General features: G+C 41.4%; 1 protein-coding gene across 6 annotated transcripts in view; it reads right to left on the reverse strand.

Moving 5' to 3' along the window:
• SLC15A2 (solute carrier family 15 member 2) overlaps nt 1-18,605 on the reverse strand; it is a 120,202-nt gene that overhangs the window by 17,176 nt on the left and 84,421 nt on the right. For 5 of the 6 annotated variants that reach the window (XM_061609115.1, XM_061609118.1, XM_061609117.1 and 2 more), the window contains 6 exons: nt 17,590-17,678; nt 11,387-11,468; nt 10,211-10,336; nt 7,707-7,871; nt 3,820-3,866; nt 2,769-2,849 (listed from right to left, as the gene is read on the reverse strand). In XM_061609115.1, coding sequence (XP_061465099.1) covers nt 2,769-2,849; nt 3,820-3,866; nt 7,707-7,871; nt 10,211-10,336; nt 11,387-11,468; nt 17,590-17,678 — 590 coding nt within the window. The remainder of the gene's footprint in view (nt 1-2,768; nt 2,850-3,819; nt 3,867-7,706; nt 7,872-10,210; nt 10,337-11,386; nt 11,469-17,589; nt 17,679-18,605) is intronic. The other variant, XM_061609116.1, reaches the window with a different exon arrangement.

Here is an 18,605-nt window from a genome sequence, read left to right on the forward strand (position 1 = left end):
TTGTTAGCAATTTCTCCTAATATAACTGCATTTTTATATATTATTTTCACTAATTTATTCATTTCTATGCACACTTTCCCCTAACATATGCATCTTTGTAAACATTGCTTTTGCATTACAGAATTTGGATAAGTGCAAATTTTGAAGGATGGCTGTGTTTCAGCTCTCATACCATTTCAGAAAGTACGAATTTCATAGATGCGGCTTTAAATCTGAAGTACGTTAAATTTCTCCCACATCCCAACCTGCTCTCTGAAGCAATGTGAACAGGTCCACGTCATCTTCTGCATGACAGTCCTTCAGTTTTTTTAAGACTGCTATCATATTTCCCCTTAATCTTCTCTTGTATAGGCAGGCAGCAAAATAAGAGGTTCACTGTGGCCCTGAGAGGCCCCATTACTTGGCTGGTGGGCTGCATTTGGCTTGGTAGGCTACAAAATGCCAGGCAAGCCTGATATCTGGTGATTCAAAAGAGACCTTCCTTCTAAAAGAGAATTTCTAACATTAGTAGGAACTCCAAACTTGAATGAGGATTTTCATTGTTTTCTCCCTGAATGTTCTTTCCCTACATCTTTTCCTTTGTGTGCTCTCTGATTTTGCTAGCAATTTAAACAGAGCACTCTGTCAACAAGGCTGAGCAAACATATATTTTGGATAGTGAAATGGATTCCATTATCTCTTAAATATTCCATTTGGGGCAGATCCCAGCTGAGCACAGTTGCTGAACAAGGGCTAGTTTCATGCCAGACCACGTGCTTGTATGCTAAAGTTCCCAGGTTTAGTCTGTTTTTGGCAATTAATGGGTTGTGCAGGGTTCCAAGCTGCAGAGAGGATTTTAAACTCCTTCAGCTGAATAGGTGAAAAATCCCCCATCAGATCTTCCTTTATATGGGAATGTTGAGGATTGAGCCAACAGGAACTGGGGCATTGAGGGCAAGGGCAACACACACTCACACACCCTCTCCCACCACATATTTTTCATCCACACTTTAACAGAAGACCTGGATAACAGTTCCTTCTGATCTGGGATCCAGTGATTGTATTCAATGCTGCCTGGGTTGAGTTCCACTTGCGCAATAGGACTTCCCCTTCCTCTCCTCTCCTCTCCCTGTGCAACCTCAAAATCTATTCTGTAGCATCCCCCAACCCACTGCAACAGATTTTGAGGGTCAGCAGGGAGCTGCAGAGTAGAGGGGGGGGGAGAGAAGTTTTGGTGTGCAAGCAGAAGTCTGTTGCACAGATCTCCAAAGTGGGGTTGAGGGCAGGACCAAAATCTAATTTTGATATAAACTTTATGGTGTTCCAGGTTCTAAGTAAGCAGAATAGATCTGTCCAGCCCTGAGCAAAAAGGTTAGTTTCCTCCAATGTATTTCCCTTTTTCCTTGCAGCTAAGGACTAACCTTCTCTCGGTCCCACCAGTCAAAACAGCTAAGCTGGTGCGGACCAGAGAGAGGGCATTTTCAATTGTGGCCCCCGCCCTCTGGAACTCTCTGCCTTATGATCTCCGCCATGCCCCCTCCCTGACAGGCTTCCGCCGAGAACTGAAAACATGGCTTTTTAGGCAGGCATTCGAGACCTCTGTCTAATTTAGTTTAAATTTTTGTATGATGGGGGTAGGTTTGGATTGAGTATACTTATTGTTGTTTTGTATTATATGTTATATTTTACTCTATGTTATATTTTAGTCTATGTACACCACCTAGAGTGGCCGTTAATTCGGCCAGATAGGCGGCCTAGAAATAAAATTTTATTATTATTATTATTATTATTATTATTATTATTATTATTATTATTATATAACCTGTTTCTCTCTAGGACTGAACGAGCATCAGCAACCATGTAAACCTAGTGAGCTGTTGCCCTGCTCCTTCTAGGAGTGCCCAATGTAGATTGCTGCTACTTCTTACACAATGCAAAGAAAGAAAAACATAAGGATCTAATGGCTGCAGATCTGAACTATTTGCTTCTAGCTACCAAGGATTGTTTTCCTTTGTAGCATGGTGGAAGCTCTGATCCCTAGAGGTGGGCAATAGGTGTCAACACAACAATAATTAGGACAGGGGGAAAATAATGGATTAATTATTGCAGTTGATTAATTCATTAATCACAGGCTTTAATACAGGTTGTAATTTCCATGACATATTTCTCTTCCAAAGATTGTTCAGCAGAAATAACATTTGTAATATGCAAGCTGTGTCTCCACTCAAGTAAGGTTTTTAAGACGACTTTCCCAATAAATTATCTGAGATGTTATTCAGATGGGAGGGGTGCTATTTCCTTTATTAATACTCTCAGAATTATCTTCAGTTAATAAAATTAAAAGCAAGGCAGACGACAGCAATAATAAAGAATATTTACAAGTAATGTGGCAAACTTGCATCTCCTTCTTTAGGACATTGTTTTGATGGAGTAAGGCAGGGATGGGGAACTTGTGGCCCTCCAGATGTTGTTGGACTCTGACTTCCATCAGCTCCAACCAGCATGACCAGTTGTCAGGTATGATGGGAGTTAAAGCCTAGCGACCTCTGTAGGGAGGTTCCTCTCCCATGTCAACTTCCATTGGTCCTAGCCAACATGGCCAATGGTCAAGGATTATAGGAGTTGTAGGTCATCAACATCCAAGTCATGGGGTCTTCACCCCTAGCATAAGCCCACCACCACCATTTCAGTTTTGGACCACTCTGAGTTACACATTTCTAATGCCATTCAGGTCTGAAAGGCGTAGCCCTAAATTGCATTGCTGCTCATATAAGACTAAACCAGAATACCTGACTAATAGTGCTTTCTCCCAGAGCCTCTTCACATTGTATGTGGCAATTGTATTTGCTGCAGCTACATCAGAACAGTGTCTGCCTCCAGAAAACAAGAAAAATCAGAGATGGAGATGTGAATTGCTAAACACTTAGTCATATATCTAGGATAATGTGGACTCATGGCAGAACTCTGTCCTTGAATTTTTAGAAATGCATGTATTTCTGCTGTTCACCATTTACATGTTTGCTGTGGGGAACACTGGTATAGTCAAGCTTGGTTGATGACATGGAGTGATAGGCAGGAAGAGGCAGGGAAAGGTTGCCACTCCTGAGCAACAACCAAGGGGTGCACTTATGCAGGACCGGTGCCAGGGGTTGGCATCACTGGGCACATGCCAAGACTCACACCCCAACAGGGCCCCCATTGCCAGCCCTCTGGTCCTACTCCATTTCCTCACTGATGTCTCTGCCTGTTCACCTGTACCCTTCAAGTGTACACAGAGTGACAAGAACAAGAAGAAAGGATGCCTTGACCCTTCATTCTGGGGAGTGGTGTGAATTGGCGTGAGATTTACTGGTAGTGGTGAGAAGGAAGGACCCACTCAGGAAATGGGTCCCACTGAAGCTCTGCAAAACCTGGAGTCAGCACTGCACCGTTGCTCTTATCAGTCAGAGAAGCAAAGCTGGGAAAGGTGCAGGGGGCATCCGGAGTCAGCATTGTGTAGACATTTGGAAGGTAGCTGGTTAGGAGTGCTCAATGTGGACTGCTGCAATGGCTGCTCTTGGCCAGTCAGCTCTTGACCAGTCAGCAGCCACATAGCTGCCCTACACTTCCTGCCAGAAAAGGTCCTTGCTTCTTTGGTCACTGCTCAGCAATGATAATCTCTCCTTCCTAGCTGTACACTCCCTCGCTAGCTGCCAAAGGTAGCCACGGCAAGTATAATTGCCACATAGTACGGCCTTCATTCAAAACACACTGATCAGGTCCAAGCTCTGACTGAGCCTGAGTTAAGGGTTTCTGTCAAACAATGGGATTATAACAACAAAGAAACGGATCAGTTCATACCTCACAGCAGACATGCCTTCTGATGGCTTTCCCCCCATGTCTTTAATCTAAAACCAAAGGAAAACAAAATCAGTACATGGTTTCTGCTGCCTAACAAGCAAAGAATGTGTAAATAAAAACATGGATTCTGAACATGATCTCTTTAAATGGAGGGAGATGTTTACAGTGTTGTATTTTGTTAGGTCCTAGGTGGCTTGATTTCTGTTAGGGAGGTTTCTAATTCATAACCTACTTGGCTCTCATTGGTTGAAATGACAGGTGGGGCAGCTTTCTCATCTCCCTAAAGCCCCCTATTATCATGGCTGCAATGGGACCCTGTTGTGCCCAGACCTGTGTGGTTCTACTCTGAACTAGGCCTACTTTGTGACAAAAGCAGGTGCTTCGTTTGTTTTTACAGATTACAGGGAGAGAGAATAAGCAGAGAGGATAGAACAACAGGCGCTCGACCACCATTGGGTTGAGAAAGGAGTTGTGGAGAAGGACATATAGAAGCATTACAGTGAGTCCATGTCTAGAAGGCCTCTAGAGGAGTATGCAGCACCTTATATGTACACATCAATTGGAAATAAGAAATGAATATTGAATGGGCTGTCTGTCTGTGACCTTTATTTTCCACACAATAGGAACTGTGATCTGCATAGCAGCTCATGTCGGTTCAGAAACAGAATGCAAAAAGGCGTTTGGCAGACACATTGCTGATGTTGGGGGGAGAAAGATGCAAGAAGGAAACCTCACATAGGACTTAACAGAAGGTACTAACAATGGATTGGGTCAAAAAGTTTCCCATCACTAGAGGGACGCAACTGATAACAACCCACTGTTGCCTCACATTGAAAGGGATGCGAAGAGAGATGGAATGTTGAGTTTTCACATATTAGTCCAAAACAACTAGCAACATATTTTTTATCTAAGCCATGTTTTTACTCTTCAGGCTTCTAGAAAAGATGGTAATCCCAATAATATTACTCCCTAAAGTAAGCATACTGCATAGAGACGGGGGGGAAAGGCAGACAAAGAGGAAGGACCACAGTGAATAATGATCTGCAGCTTTACATGTTTTCCTCCCTTAATTACAATGCTTTTTAGAAGATGGTTTCTTCCTCATCTTTTCCCTCCCATGCCTATAAAAGGCCTTTGAGTGCTTTGGTGGTTATATATTGGTAAACAGACAGTAAGTTGTAAAACAAATAGCAGATAAACATGATTAATAATGAACAAATTACTTGTAAACGGGCAAGAGCAGCATTTCACTTGAGAATTCAAGCTGATTAGCAACTCACCAATGGATCCAAACGGTTATCAGTAATAACCAACAATGATAAATTTTTCACCAGTGGCTGTGATGCCATCAAATATATGGAGATGTTACTGAAGCCACCATGTAAAAGCAACAGGGCTTAAAACAGAAAATAAGTCATACGCATGTCTGCTCAGAAGCAGATCTATTGAGTTCAGTGGGCCTTACTCCCAGAGAAGTGTGCATGGGATTGAAGTTTAAATTACTTCTACGGTGTCCTGTTATAGAATAGGGGATGCGAAGGGGAGGGCAAAGAAAGAGAGAAGTACATAGCACCATCTTGTGCATCCTGATGTCTAGGTGTAGCTTTTGCAAGAGCCTGAGAATGGAAGCACTGAAGGGCAAATGTCTCTTCCATAACAGCATGGGAAATGAAAGAAAAAGGGAGACAAAGATCAAGGGGCAATGGCAGTCAGTGAGATAAAGTGAGGAGTCATGGGGAAGGGAGGAAATAAACTCTATTGAAGAAGGAAGAACTCCTGATCTTAAACTCCTGATAGGGCCAGCCCTACCATCAGACTCAGGGAGCAGGTGTCAGTGTGCATGCGTGAGAGGCAGCTGTAGCAGCTCTCCAGCCATTCCTTTTGAGGTCCCTAGCCTTTGTGGAAGTCTATGATCATGCAAACTACATTGTGCAAGAAAAAGAAAACAGCAAAAGGTGTCCCATCATTAAGACCTTGTCTCTGATTTTACTGCTTCAGTGTAGATAGCTATAGAAAGATAGGAGTTTGCTTAATCATCCACCCTATTCTGTCAACTTAATGGCTGCTCTGTTCATTTTCAAAGAGTCTTAATACAGCTGAAATGAAGCTAGAAAAGTTGCTTCATTGGCTGGGTCTGTCATGAAAATGGGGAGATATTTTAATCAAAGACAAATGATTCATTGTCAAAGTGACAACTTTTTTTTTTTAATGTAAAAGTGCTTTGCTGTAAGTGCTTTACTATTTCCAAATAGCCATATATAAGTCTAATGATTTGGATGGCTTCTGGTATGGTCATTTTAGCGACTTCTGTTCCAAATGGCTATGGCATCATGCAGCTACAGCAATCATTAAATACCTCTCATCCTTGATTTGATTTATCCCATTTGCTATTCTACAGCCTCTTTGCAAACTTTGTTTTATGTGAAGGCCTTTTGAAGAAAGTTTATTCTCATCTTCTACTCTTTTTGAACAGCTTTTCCATTCAGTAGGTTTTATTCCAATCTCTCACTGCAGTGTTTGGCAGTTTAAATTGGGTCATTTAGTTATTTAAATTTATATCTTGCCCTTCCTCCCAGAAGGAGCCCAGAGTGGCAAACAAATGATAAAGCTCTAAAAACACCTTAAAAACAACATCTTTAAAAACATCTAAAAAACATTTCCCATACAGATGCAGACTAGAGTCTATTTACTTATTTGTTTGTTTGCTTGTTTATTAGATCTATATCCTACCCTTTCTCCAGGGCGCCAGCTCAGAAGCTATAAAACTACCCAGCAGAAGTGATAGCAGAGGTAGTATCTAAAGACACTGAGAGTAATTGTAAATCCCCATGATGACTGAGCAGATGAGTTAATGAACTGGTTACCTCTTACTAATTTCATTATGCCATCCATTCAATAGATACTTCCTATGTAGAATCGGTGGGGCAATCTGCTACTCTGCCTACCAAAATCAAATTATAGCTATGGATTCCAAGGACTGTGGATGAAGTTTTTGGAACACGGCCCTTAGTTTCGGGTAAAAATGAACCAATTTTTTTCAGGATACATTTTTCTGATAATTTTTCTGAGGTTGTTTTTCTCGCCCACCCCACCCCCATCCCCAGAGGAAGAAGGGCTCTTTGCAGTTTTTTCTCCAAATATTGCCTACCATTGTTTTGTGGCAGCTAGTGTTCCCCACCCATCCCAATGTCCCAGAATGACAGATGGTCCAGGGCATCATTTGTGGAGGATAAATATGGTGGCCATGTTTTGTTTTTTTTAAACCCCTTAGGAAAACAGAAAGAAGCTATGAGCCCCATTCCCAAGAACTGCTGGAGAACTTCTCCACTTGGAGAACTCTGGTGAAGTGGTTCCCTCCCACCCACAAGATCTCTCCCCATAAATTCTCCCATAAAATGGACACTTTTGAGAGGTCTTTTTTGATCTCTAGTCTGGAGGAGCGAAACCTAAAATGCTAAAACTGGAAAATTGAATGATTGGGCCCAGCATATTCACTGTCTAATTTCCTTTTATTTTTGCTATATTGCCAAGAAATGTAATGTTGCCTGCTAACAAATGCAATATTGTTATATTTATAGTGTTGAAAAGGGTTTTGTGTTTGCTGTGGTTTTTGTTGTTATGGTACTGTTTTATTACTGTTGTTTTATTATTATTTTTATTATGAAATTGTTTTTGTAATTGTTGTTTACTTTGTTGTAAGCTGCTTTGAGCACCATTTTTTGTGGAAAAGCAGCATACAAATAAAAAGAATGATGATGGTGATGATTATGTTCTCAACTATTTGGTTGAGCAATGGAATCTTCCATTCAAATTCTCCATACAGAGTGATGTAGATTGTTGGATTTTCTCAAGTATCTGACTTTGCCCTATTTGATTTCCATACTTACTAAGTGGCTTCTTAGGCTTCTTTCTACCACGTAGACAATTAAGCTGTACACTGACTTTTCCTGGACAATATAATTAAATATGAACGATGATCCTTGGTACTGTATCTTCAAATGAAGGCTTTGTTGGTCACCTCTCAGAATTAATTTGGAGTAGTCAGCAGGATCCTGAGCAAAAAGAAAGAAAGAAAATATATATAATATTCATTGTCATGGAAGATTGTATCACTTTGTTAGTTTTTATCCATTGTTTCTTCATAAATTGTGAATTTGCTCCATTGCATCCATGCATATCCCAAACATTTTATGAAGTTTGCCAGAAAAAAGGCTCACAAGATGGGTCATGGGGTAGGTAACCTAAAAGAATTTGAAAGATTAGTGTTTATATAATACTAGACTGTTCAAAACATTTTGCATCTCAGTTGGGTTATCTCAATGACCCAACATTCCCACTGAATAGGCCAACAGTATTGTCCCCATATTGCACTTCTAACATAGAATCTACCTGGGTAGGAGATCAGTGAATAGGCTGTTGAAGCTTTTAGGGGCTGCTGTGCCTTTACTTAAAGTTTTTTCTTTGCTAGTTTTGTTCTTTTATGGCTTCCTTTTGAGTTTTGCTGGAGGAATAGTGATGAATTGCCCCTTAACTGCCCCTTGAATAGGTTCTCTAAATTGCCCCTTGTTGTCAGTTCCTGTTCCTGCAGTAGAGCAGGGAGGTTAGTTACTAATGCTGTCTCATTATTTTATTTTATTTTAATTTTTATATAGCAAATCAATACTATTTCACTATATAAAAATAAAAATAATAATAATGGAAGAAACTGGGAACCAAAACTCTCCCCATCTCATGGGGACAGAAACTGACAATCAGAATCAATCAAGAGAGTCTATTCAAGAGGCACTTAAAGGAAAATTATTCAGAAGTCCCCTAGCTACACTCTAGAGCAGGGGTTCCCAAACTGTGGTCTGTAGTCCGCAGTAGTCCACAATGTATTTGCGAAGAGCAGCAGGAGCAGGTGTAGTGCATTAAACATTTATATTGATTTTCATTGAATTTTTATTGCTTCTTTTATTATATTGTATTTTATTTTTTATTATTGCATTTTATATTCTATTCTATGGAATTCAAATTGTAATACAATAAAATACAATGTAAGAAATAAAAGAAATAAAACTATTAAAAAAATCATACAGCATCTAGTAGAAAGCATTATAATTGCCAAAACAGGCAGGAAAATCATTAAATGGTCTGCCAAGACTCTACACATTCTTAGTAGTCTGTGGGAAAAACTTTTTGGGAACCTCTTTTCTAAAGGAAGCCATAAAATGGCAGAACCTGCAAGGAGGAAGCTTTAATTAAAGCCACAGAAGTCCGTAAGAGTGTCCATAGCAATTTGTCCACACTAGAGAGGTTGGCCCTGCAACTGTATTTTATAGTAAGCGCACAGACACACACACAAATCACAAATCAGGCCTAACAAAAATGGGAGGACAACCCAGAAAATGGAATGCAGTAATCTGCCAGATATGTCATCTGGTTTCTCTGAAAAGGCAAGTTAATCAAGGATGGCAGATACAGACTGAACTACTATTGTGGAAGCAACGTCAGTCTCAAGCCACTCCACTCCACTCGTTCTCATATCTAGACGAATGAGGTGGGCAGGAAGTTCAAATTCAAAAGAGAAGACAAGGAAAATATAAGCCAAGAAGAAGGACATGACAAAACTCCATCCCAGACCTCTTTAATGAAGACCAAGCTTTTGCATGAACAAATCAAAGGAAGGGGAGTATAAATGATTACAGATCAGGAGAACTCCCTCCTTGAGCAGGTGTCAGCAGCAAATCATGCAAAAAGACGGCCAGCTGGACACACAGCATGCTTGAAATTCCTTGTGACAAACCTAGAATTATGAAAAAAGGCAGCGATTCACACTTTCAGGGTTTTCAGTTAAATTACCCCATTCTTTATATTCTTCTTGTACATTTCGTTGTTATTTTTGCTGTTCAAGCGTGTTCCTTTCAGATCTAAACTGAGAGCGAGCTATGGGAAACACAGATCATATAAAGGGGCTTTTCTGGAACATATTCATCCCAGAAGAACTAACCCTTTTTCCTAATTATAAGTAAATATAGTCAGCCATCTGTCCCTTTTTTGTTGAAATACACTGGGGTGGGGGGGATTGCTGTCAAAGGCACAGTACCCTGTAGATATGTGCCACCACTCCATATGGTAGGATAGACACAAGAGAAGGGAGGTCAAATCTTCTTGTTCCTCTGAACATAGAAGGGAACGGAGGCTTCCTTTGTTGTATAGAAACAATTACCACAATGCCTGACAAAGCATTCATACAATAATAAGCGCATATAGAATGTAAAACCCGGAACCAACAATTATGGCATGTGCTTAATTTTGCCACAGTCTGTGGTATCTTGGAAATGTAGGTATTGACTTCAAAAAGGAACAATCCTGCTATGAAAAAAAGGAAGAAAATCACCAATAGGCTCACATGAAAAGGTTTGACTGGCTGTCGAAATAGGTCATAATCTTGGATTGCCACTTCAATATCATTGTCTGCCAAATTCAGGACCTGAATGTAGCTTTCTTTTGGAGCTGGTGTTGGCATAGCATTTTCCTAATGAAAAGAAAGTGTATAACTATAATACTATAGTGGATGACTGTAATACTAAGCACTCAGATAGTCGAAAATCCATCCCCACCTTTACCAAAGTGGTACAATGAAAACAGAACATAGCTCCCACTTAGAGAGATCTTGCTGTAAAAGAGGCGTTTTCCACAGATGCACAGACTTTGTCTCAACCTGATAATATATACAAGAATACACATACACCTACACACATACAGGAGGATTATTTTGTAACTTTAGGGCTGATGTTACCTTTGTGGTGTGATCATTGCTTCTTTGTGGCCATGTCCCATGATGCACCACTAATATTTGGAACAGGAAGACTGTGCAGGCAGTGACCAGGAAAGCATAATGCTCATCTGGGATGAAACTACAGCATCTGCCTATCCCACATGGTCTTGTTCCAAACATTAGCAGTTTGGCATGCAGAACAGCAACTGAACCGCAAAGGACAAGAACTGGACCTTAGCACTGAGTCACATTATGGGTTCCAGGGTGCTTTTGATAGGATTATGTCTGTCAAATGTGGGGTTTGAATGCAATTTTCTTTTGGACTTGGCTTTGGCATAGCATTCTCCTAATTGAAAGGAAGATTATTCCAACAATATCATCGTCATTTTCCCCTGAATTCCAGTTATTATTGATCCAGATCAGCTCCAGATCAGTTACTGATCTACAGATTAGGAACATACGAAGCTGCCTTATACTGAGTCAGATCATTGATCCATCTAGCTCGGTAGTGTCTACACTGACTGGCAGTGCTCTCTAGAGTTTCAAGCAATAGTCTCTCTCAGCCCTTCCTGGAGGTGCCAAGGTTTGAACCTGGGAACTTCTGCATGCAAGGCAGATGCTCTGCCACTGAGCTATGGCCCTTCTCCAGATTTATTATGCTCAATCTCTGTTCCAAAACTAGAACTTGCACCCATATTTTAAAACAAGTATTCAGTAGGCAATAGCATAAAACAAATCTGAAAAAAATGCCCATTTGTACATGTACATGTATCTGTATCTTTCGGAATGCAGCTTCTCAGCACTTACCTTTATCTTGAGTTCTACAACAGCTGCAACTGCAAATGCCAGGCCCGCAAGGATCATGCCAGTTGCCATCTTTTTAATGGGCCTGACAGTAAATAAATGTAACTTAATTACAAAAATGTGTAATATAAGATGAATCATGTGATTCTTCTGAGTCTGAGATTATTACACATTAAGCCATATGAAAAGGTACCAACTGAGTTATGAACTGCTGAACCCAGCAAAACCTCCATGCTATATTATTGTAAGGCTATAACCAAGGCCCATTCAAATTGATAACTGTTTTTAAAATGTTTCATATTATCTTCTCTTTAGCTCTTCTAGGAGGTAATGTTGTTTGGCATTTAGTTAATGTGTGAAGTGGAAGAAAGCACCATTGATGATCTATCTTACACTCCCTTCTAGGGTAGGGCAGCAGACAGACAAATTGCCTTGGGTTATTGAACTACAAGTGCTGAAGGCATGTAAGAAATAAACTGCACATCTCCCAAAGCTCCTGTCATGACCAACATTTTCAAAGTGGGATATCTCTGTGTTGTTGGAAGTGGGGCAAGAGCAACTCCTGTTTTGTTCTTTTATTTGTGCTCCAGAAGGAAGATAGAGCTAGGGTTCTCCAGATGGATAGGCTTGTTTATCTTTTACCTGTGAGGCTCTGACTGACTTCCTTCTGTCACTAGACTGTGACATCTTTAGGGAAGCTTACCTGCCCCTCCTCCTTCCACCCTTTCCATTCCTTTGTTCTCCAGCTGTCCAGGAGAGAAGAGACATCCCTTTGTCTCTGCTCTCTTCAAGCATGGGGCTAACTCCTACACCTGGGCATTATGCCTCCAACTTAGTTAGTTAGTTAGAACTAGGTATGCTTTTCTATCTACAATGTATTTCTATAAAGTAGCTTTTCTTATTTTACCAAGTCTCAAGTCTCAGTGATGATGATGCAGGGTAAAAGCCTGCTTTCTTAGGCAAAAGCACTCACACGCTGGCACACTTGCATTTCAACATCTGCTGTTACTCTGCTGCTGTGGTGGTGCTTTTAAACAAAATTAAGCAACACAAACACACACAGTGCAACATGTGTGTGCATATCCCTTAGGTCTAAATGAAGTGAATCACAGGTTAAGAGGGTATTTCAATAGGTGAAGATGCTCTACCCTTGCAAAAAAAATATTGGAGGATTAGAAATATTGGAATCTCCCCCACAAGCGACTAAAAGTCGCACCACATACCAGTGGGACTCCCCTATTTACCCTGAAGGAGGACAGGACAAAGCACAAACCATTCCAATGCAATTAGAAAGAAAGAAAAGGCAGTAGAGGCTATGGACGGGAAGGATGCTCCAGTGGTGGTAACTTACAAGGTGTGTGCAATGTTTGTTTTCTTGGCTGAGAACAACATGGTGTACACGTGCAACAAGTGCAAGCTGGTGGCACTGTTGGAAGAAAAAGTGAGGGGCCTGGAATGGCAGGTGGCCACACTGAAGAGTATAAGAGAAGATGAACAGTTCTTATATAGAATGCTGGAACAACAACAGCAAAGAGAAGTACCGGAGTTGGAAGAACAACATCATGTTGAAGCAGAAGGGGAGACTGTTGTGGAGAGCAACAACAAAGTGGAGGAAACTCCATGGAAAAGGGTGACATTAGGAGCAGAAGAACTAGAAGACACCCTTCACCAGTGGAACTATGGAACCGCTTCCAGGCACTTGAGGATGAAACTGGAGGACAGTCTGCAGGGGAATTACAGGAGACCCCAAGTGACAGCGAGCGAGAGGCTGAAGCTCAGTCAAGCACAGGCAAAGAAACCATGACTCATGACAAGAAGAGAAGAGTACTAGTGGTGGGAGACTCCCTTCAGCATGGGATTGAAACCCAAGTATGCCGAGAAGATCCATGAACTCACCAGGTATGCTGCTTTCCTGGAGGACAGATTAGAAATGTGACTGAAGGGTTGCCATTGCTCATAAACCCCAATGACAGATATCCCTTTCTTCTCATTGACATGGGAACAAATGATACTGCTAAGCGGAGCTATGAAGAAATCATGTCAGACTTTGAAGCTCTGGAAAGGAAACTCAAGGACTTTGGGGCCCAGATAGTTTTCTCATCCATCCTTCCAATACTTAGAAGATGAGTAGAAAGGGAAGGAAAAATATTCCGGGTGAATGACTGGCTATGAAGATGGTGCCAATGTGAGAGATTTGGATTCTATGACTACGGGCTACACTTCTGGAAGATGGACTGCTGGCAAGTGATGGGTTGTACCTCACAAGGACTGGAAAGAATGTGTTTGGCCATAGCATGGAGAAATTCATCAGGAGAGTTTTAAACTGAATCCTAAGAGGGAGGGAGACATAAACTTGGCGGTAACAACTAACAAAGGCTTCTGCACATTAAGGGGAACTGAGGGAACGCCTCTAATGGGGCCCAGTAATAGTCTCCATAAAAATGTAAGAAGGAAGCCAGGCTGTAAATCTCATGGTCTTGGATGTATTTTTACTAATGCCCACAGTATAGGAAACAAACAGGACAAATGTGAACTCTTAATACAGGAGAGTCAATACGACTTGAAAGGTATAAATGAAACTTGGTGGGATGACTACCATGACTGGAATACAGCAACTGAAGGATATAACTTGTTCAAAAAGAACAGAAGGAATAGAAAGTGAGTCAGAGTCGTGCTATATGTTAAAAATATATATCCCTGCACAGAAATTCAGGAAGATGAGCTTGGTAGCTCCACTGAGAGTATCTGGATTAAAATAAACAGGGCAAGGAATAAAAGGAACATGGTGGTTGGAGTCTACTACTTACCACCCAATCAAAGAGAAGACGAGGATGAAACTTTTGAAAAGCAAATTGCCAGCATTTTGAGAAGATAACTTGTGTTATGACTTGTGTTGAAGATAACTTTCTCTTACAGAAAGTGGAGGAAGCAACTAGAGGATCAGCTATCCTTGACTTGATTCTAACCAATAGAGATGATTTGGTGGATGAAGTGGCAGTTATGGGAACTCTGGGGGAAAGAGACCACACCATACTTGAGTTCTTGACTTTAAAAGGAAGCAAAAGCTGAGAATAGCCATACACGTACCCTAGACTTCAGGAAAGCCAATTTTAATAAACTCAGAACAATGATAAGAAAGGTTCCACAGCAAGCGACACTAATGAGAAAAGGAGTCCAAGATGGGTGGGAGTTTCTAAAAGAGTAAATTCCAAAGGTACAATGGCAAACAATTGCATCATGGAAAAATGTAGGAAGACAGTAGAAAAAGCCAATGTGGCTTCACAGAAAGCTTAGAGATGACCTGAAAATAAAAAGGACACATACAGCAAGGAAGGCCAGGCCACAAAGGAAGAGTACAGACAGGTAGCACGGAATTGCAGGGATGATGTCAGGAAGGCTAAAGCTGATAATGAGCTGAGGTTAGTGAGAGATACCAAAAGCAACAAAAAAGCTTTCTTCAGGTACATCCATAGTAAAAGACAGAGAAAAGAAATGGTGGTACAGCTACTCAGTGAGGATGGCAAAATGATAACAGATTACAAAGAAAAGGCAGAAGTCCTCAATTCCTACTTTGGCTCAGTCTTCTCCCAAAAAAGGCCTATGACCCTCCTGCCAAATGTGAAATTGAAGGGGCAGGATTGGCGCTTGAGATTGATAGACAAATGGTCAAGGAATACCTAACCACTTTTAAAGAGTTCAAATCTCCAAGGCCCGATGAACTTGAATCCTAGATTGAAGGAACTGACTGAAGAACTCTTGGAACCACTGTCTATTATCTTTGCAAAATCATGGAGGATGGGTGAAGTGCTGGATGACTGGAGGAGGGCTAATATTGTCCCTATCTTCAAAAAGGGCAAAAAGGAGGAATCTGGGGACCAGTCAGCTTGATATCGATTCCTGGGAAAATTCTAGAGCAGATTATAATGCAGTCAGTCTTTAAGAACCTTGAAAACAATGCAGTGATTACTAGAAGCCAACATGGATTTATTAAGAACAAATCCTGCCAGACTAATCTTACCTCATTTTTTGATCAGGTAACCTCCCTGGTAGACTGTGGGAATGGTGTGGACATAATATGAACCTACCCGTTCACTTCGTTCAGTATCCAAGGCCCTCCTCCGGGTACCAACTCATCAGGATGCCCGGAGGATTGTTATTAGATCTAGGGCCTTTTCTGTGGTGGCCCCTGAACTGTGGAACAGCCTACCTGAGGAGATACACCTGGCGCCTTCGGTACTTTCTTTTAGGCGCCAGGTTAAGACCTGGCTATACTCCCAGGCATTTTAATGTTCAATGTGTTTCATTTAATGTTTTTCGTTTAACTTGTTGCTGATTTTATTGTAATTTTATTGTAATATTGTATTTTAATCTTGTTTTGTTCACTGCCCAGAGAGCTACTTGCTATGGGCGGTTTAAAAATGAAATAAAATAAATAAATAAATAAATAAATAAATAAATATCTCAACTTGAGCAAAGCTTTTGACAAAGTGCCCCATGATATTCTGATTAGCAAGCTAGCTAAATGTAGGTTGGATGGAACAACTATCAAGTGGATCCACAGTTGGCTACAGTATCATATTCAAAGAATGCTTATCAATGGTTCCTTCTCAAACTGGGGGGAGGTAACGAGCAGGGTACTGCAGGACTCGGTCCTGGATCCAGTGCTCTTCAACATTTTTATTAATGACCTGAATGAGGAGGTGCAGGGAATGCTTATCAAATTTGCAGATGATACAAAATTGGGAGGGATAGCTAATACCTTGGATGACAGAAACACAATTCAAAGGGATCTTGATAGGCTGGAGCATTGGGCTGAAAACAACAGAATGAAATTTAACAGGCAAGTGCAAAGTTCCAGCGGTGTCACTAGCTGGACTGCGGGGGGGGGGTGCGGACCTCCGGCACGCACCCTCCCAGGTGCATGGATGGGCGTGGCTGGCCCTGTGTGTGTGCGTGCACATGCACGCGCACGCACACTCACCTCTCACTCCAGGGCACCTGCTTTCGGTCTCGTCTGCCTGCCCGCCTCCGAGGAGGAGTTGGCTGCTCCGACGCTGACCCGGAGCACTTCTCAGCTCCACAACGGCACGGGGCAGGGCAGCTCTGGGTGTCACCCCCCTCAAGGTGTCACCCGGGTGTGGTCCGCACCCTCAACACCCCGGTAGTGACGCCCCTGCAAAGTTCTACATCAAGGACAAAGAAACCAAATGCACAGTTATAAGGTGGGGGACACTTGGCTCAGCAATACTACATGCGAGAAGGATCTTGGGATTGTTGCTGATCACAAGCTGAATATGAAGAAACAGTGCGATGTGGCTGCAAAAAATGGAAATGCTATATTAGGCTGCATTAACAGAAATATAGTTTCCAAACCATGTGAAGTATTGGTTCAGTACTGGTTAGGCCTCATCTTTAGTACTGCGTCCAGTTCTGGATGCCACACTTTAAGATGGATGCAGACAAACTGGAACGGGTTCAAAGGAGGTCAACAAGGATGATCAGGGGACTAGAACCAAAGCCCTATGAAGAGAGACTGAAAGAACTGAGCATGTTTAGCCTGAAGAAGAGAAGACTGAGGGGTGATATGATAGCACTCTTCAAGTACATAAAAGGTTGTCACACAGAGGAGGGCCAGGATCTCTTCTGAATCGCCTCAGAGTGTAGGACACAGAATAATGGACTCAAACTGCAGGAAGCCAGATTTCAACTGGACATCAGGAAAAACTTCCTGTTAGAGCCATATGACAATGGAATAAATTCCTAGGGAGGTGGTGGGCTCTCCAACACTGGGGGCATCCAAGAGGCAGCTGGACAGCCACCTGCCAGGTATACTTTAATTTGGATTCCTGTGATGAGCAGGGGTTGGACTCAATGGCCTTATAGGCTCCTTCCAACTCTATGATTCTAAGTAGACAGGACGGAGGCCATATTTACATGCAGCCCTTGTGCTGCAAAGAAATATCTAAAAGCTGCAGGACAGTCTGCTGGAATGTTTTTCCTGCCTAGAAACTACTAGAAAGAACTAGGTTTTCCTGGAACTTTAAAGCCATAGAGATTAAAGTAGATTTCAATTATCTCCTTATTCTCAAAATATTCATGCTTGATGGCTAATAATCTTAGATGTTTTCAGCCTACAAGAGTGTAGTGTGTGTGCATGAATTTGCACTGTGTTTTCTAAAAGAAGGGAAACAAGTTCAGTTACTTACGTGAAATTAAATTTGCACAGATTTATCACGGGGTATAGCCCAAAGTCAAAAACCAGGATAAAGACAAGGATCAAGAGAGGATTTAAAAACTGAAAAACCAAAGAATGCATTAGATTAGCCATTTATGTTAATTTAGGCTGCAGTCCTAAATACACCATAGGGAGAAAGCCAAATCAAACACAAGCAGTACTTCCTTCTGAGGAAACATGCATGGGATTTCATGTCATAGTCATAATGAGCTATTCTTCAGGAACAGTGAGGAAGGACACAGGTAAATACTCTGAACCTTCCTTTACAACTCTCATCTTAGTCAATACTCCAGGAGTTTATCCTGCTTTTTTATATATATTAGGGCTATGCATTCATTTCATAACAAATGACTAATTCGGCCAATCAGGGCTGGTTTCTTGCAAAACTATGGTCTAACTGGTGTGAATGGGTTTGCCAAAGTTATCCCATTCATATCCTTCCATCACTCATTTGGGACTGGAGGGTTTACTTTTTTCCACTGGTGGCAGCTGAGTCTGCTGGCCACCTCCTAGTTGCCACCATTTTATCTTCCCAGAACACCTTGAATGTTGCATTAATCTAAGGCATGGAGTGGGGGGGGGAGGGGAGGAAACTGCAACCAACAGTGTGGGCCACCATTCATTGCTCAGAATTTCTCAGAATGATATAATGTCCAAACCATTCAGGGGAAATAAAATGACAACTGTCAGGAGGCAGCCACCAAAGTCAGCTCCACTGCCAATAACATCATAAGTAGCAGCAAACAAACAAATACAACAGAGAAAAAGAGACGTCAGAAACAGCCATAAGAGATGAAAAGGAGCATTCATGAAATGAATGAATAACAAAATGAATATAATTTAAATAAATGAATAACAAAAATATGAAGATTTTATTACTGAAAACAAAGGGGAAAGCAAAAACAATTTCCCCTCCCCATATTCCTAATATGCAGAGTGATTATCCACATGACCCTACAATTCACAGCTTGTGCTGATGCAATGCCA

The sequence above is a fragment of the Rhineura floridana genome, chromosome 2, assembly GCF_030035675.1.
Source record: "Rhineura floridana isolate rRhiFlo1 chromosome 2, rRhiFlo1.hap2, whole genome shotgun sequence".
Taxonomy (NCBI): domain Eukaryota; kingdom Metazoa; phylum Chordata; class Lepidosauria; order Squamata; family Rhineuridae; genus Rhineura; species Rhineura floridana.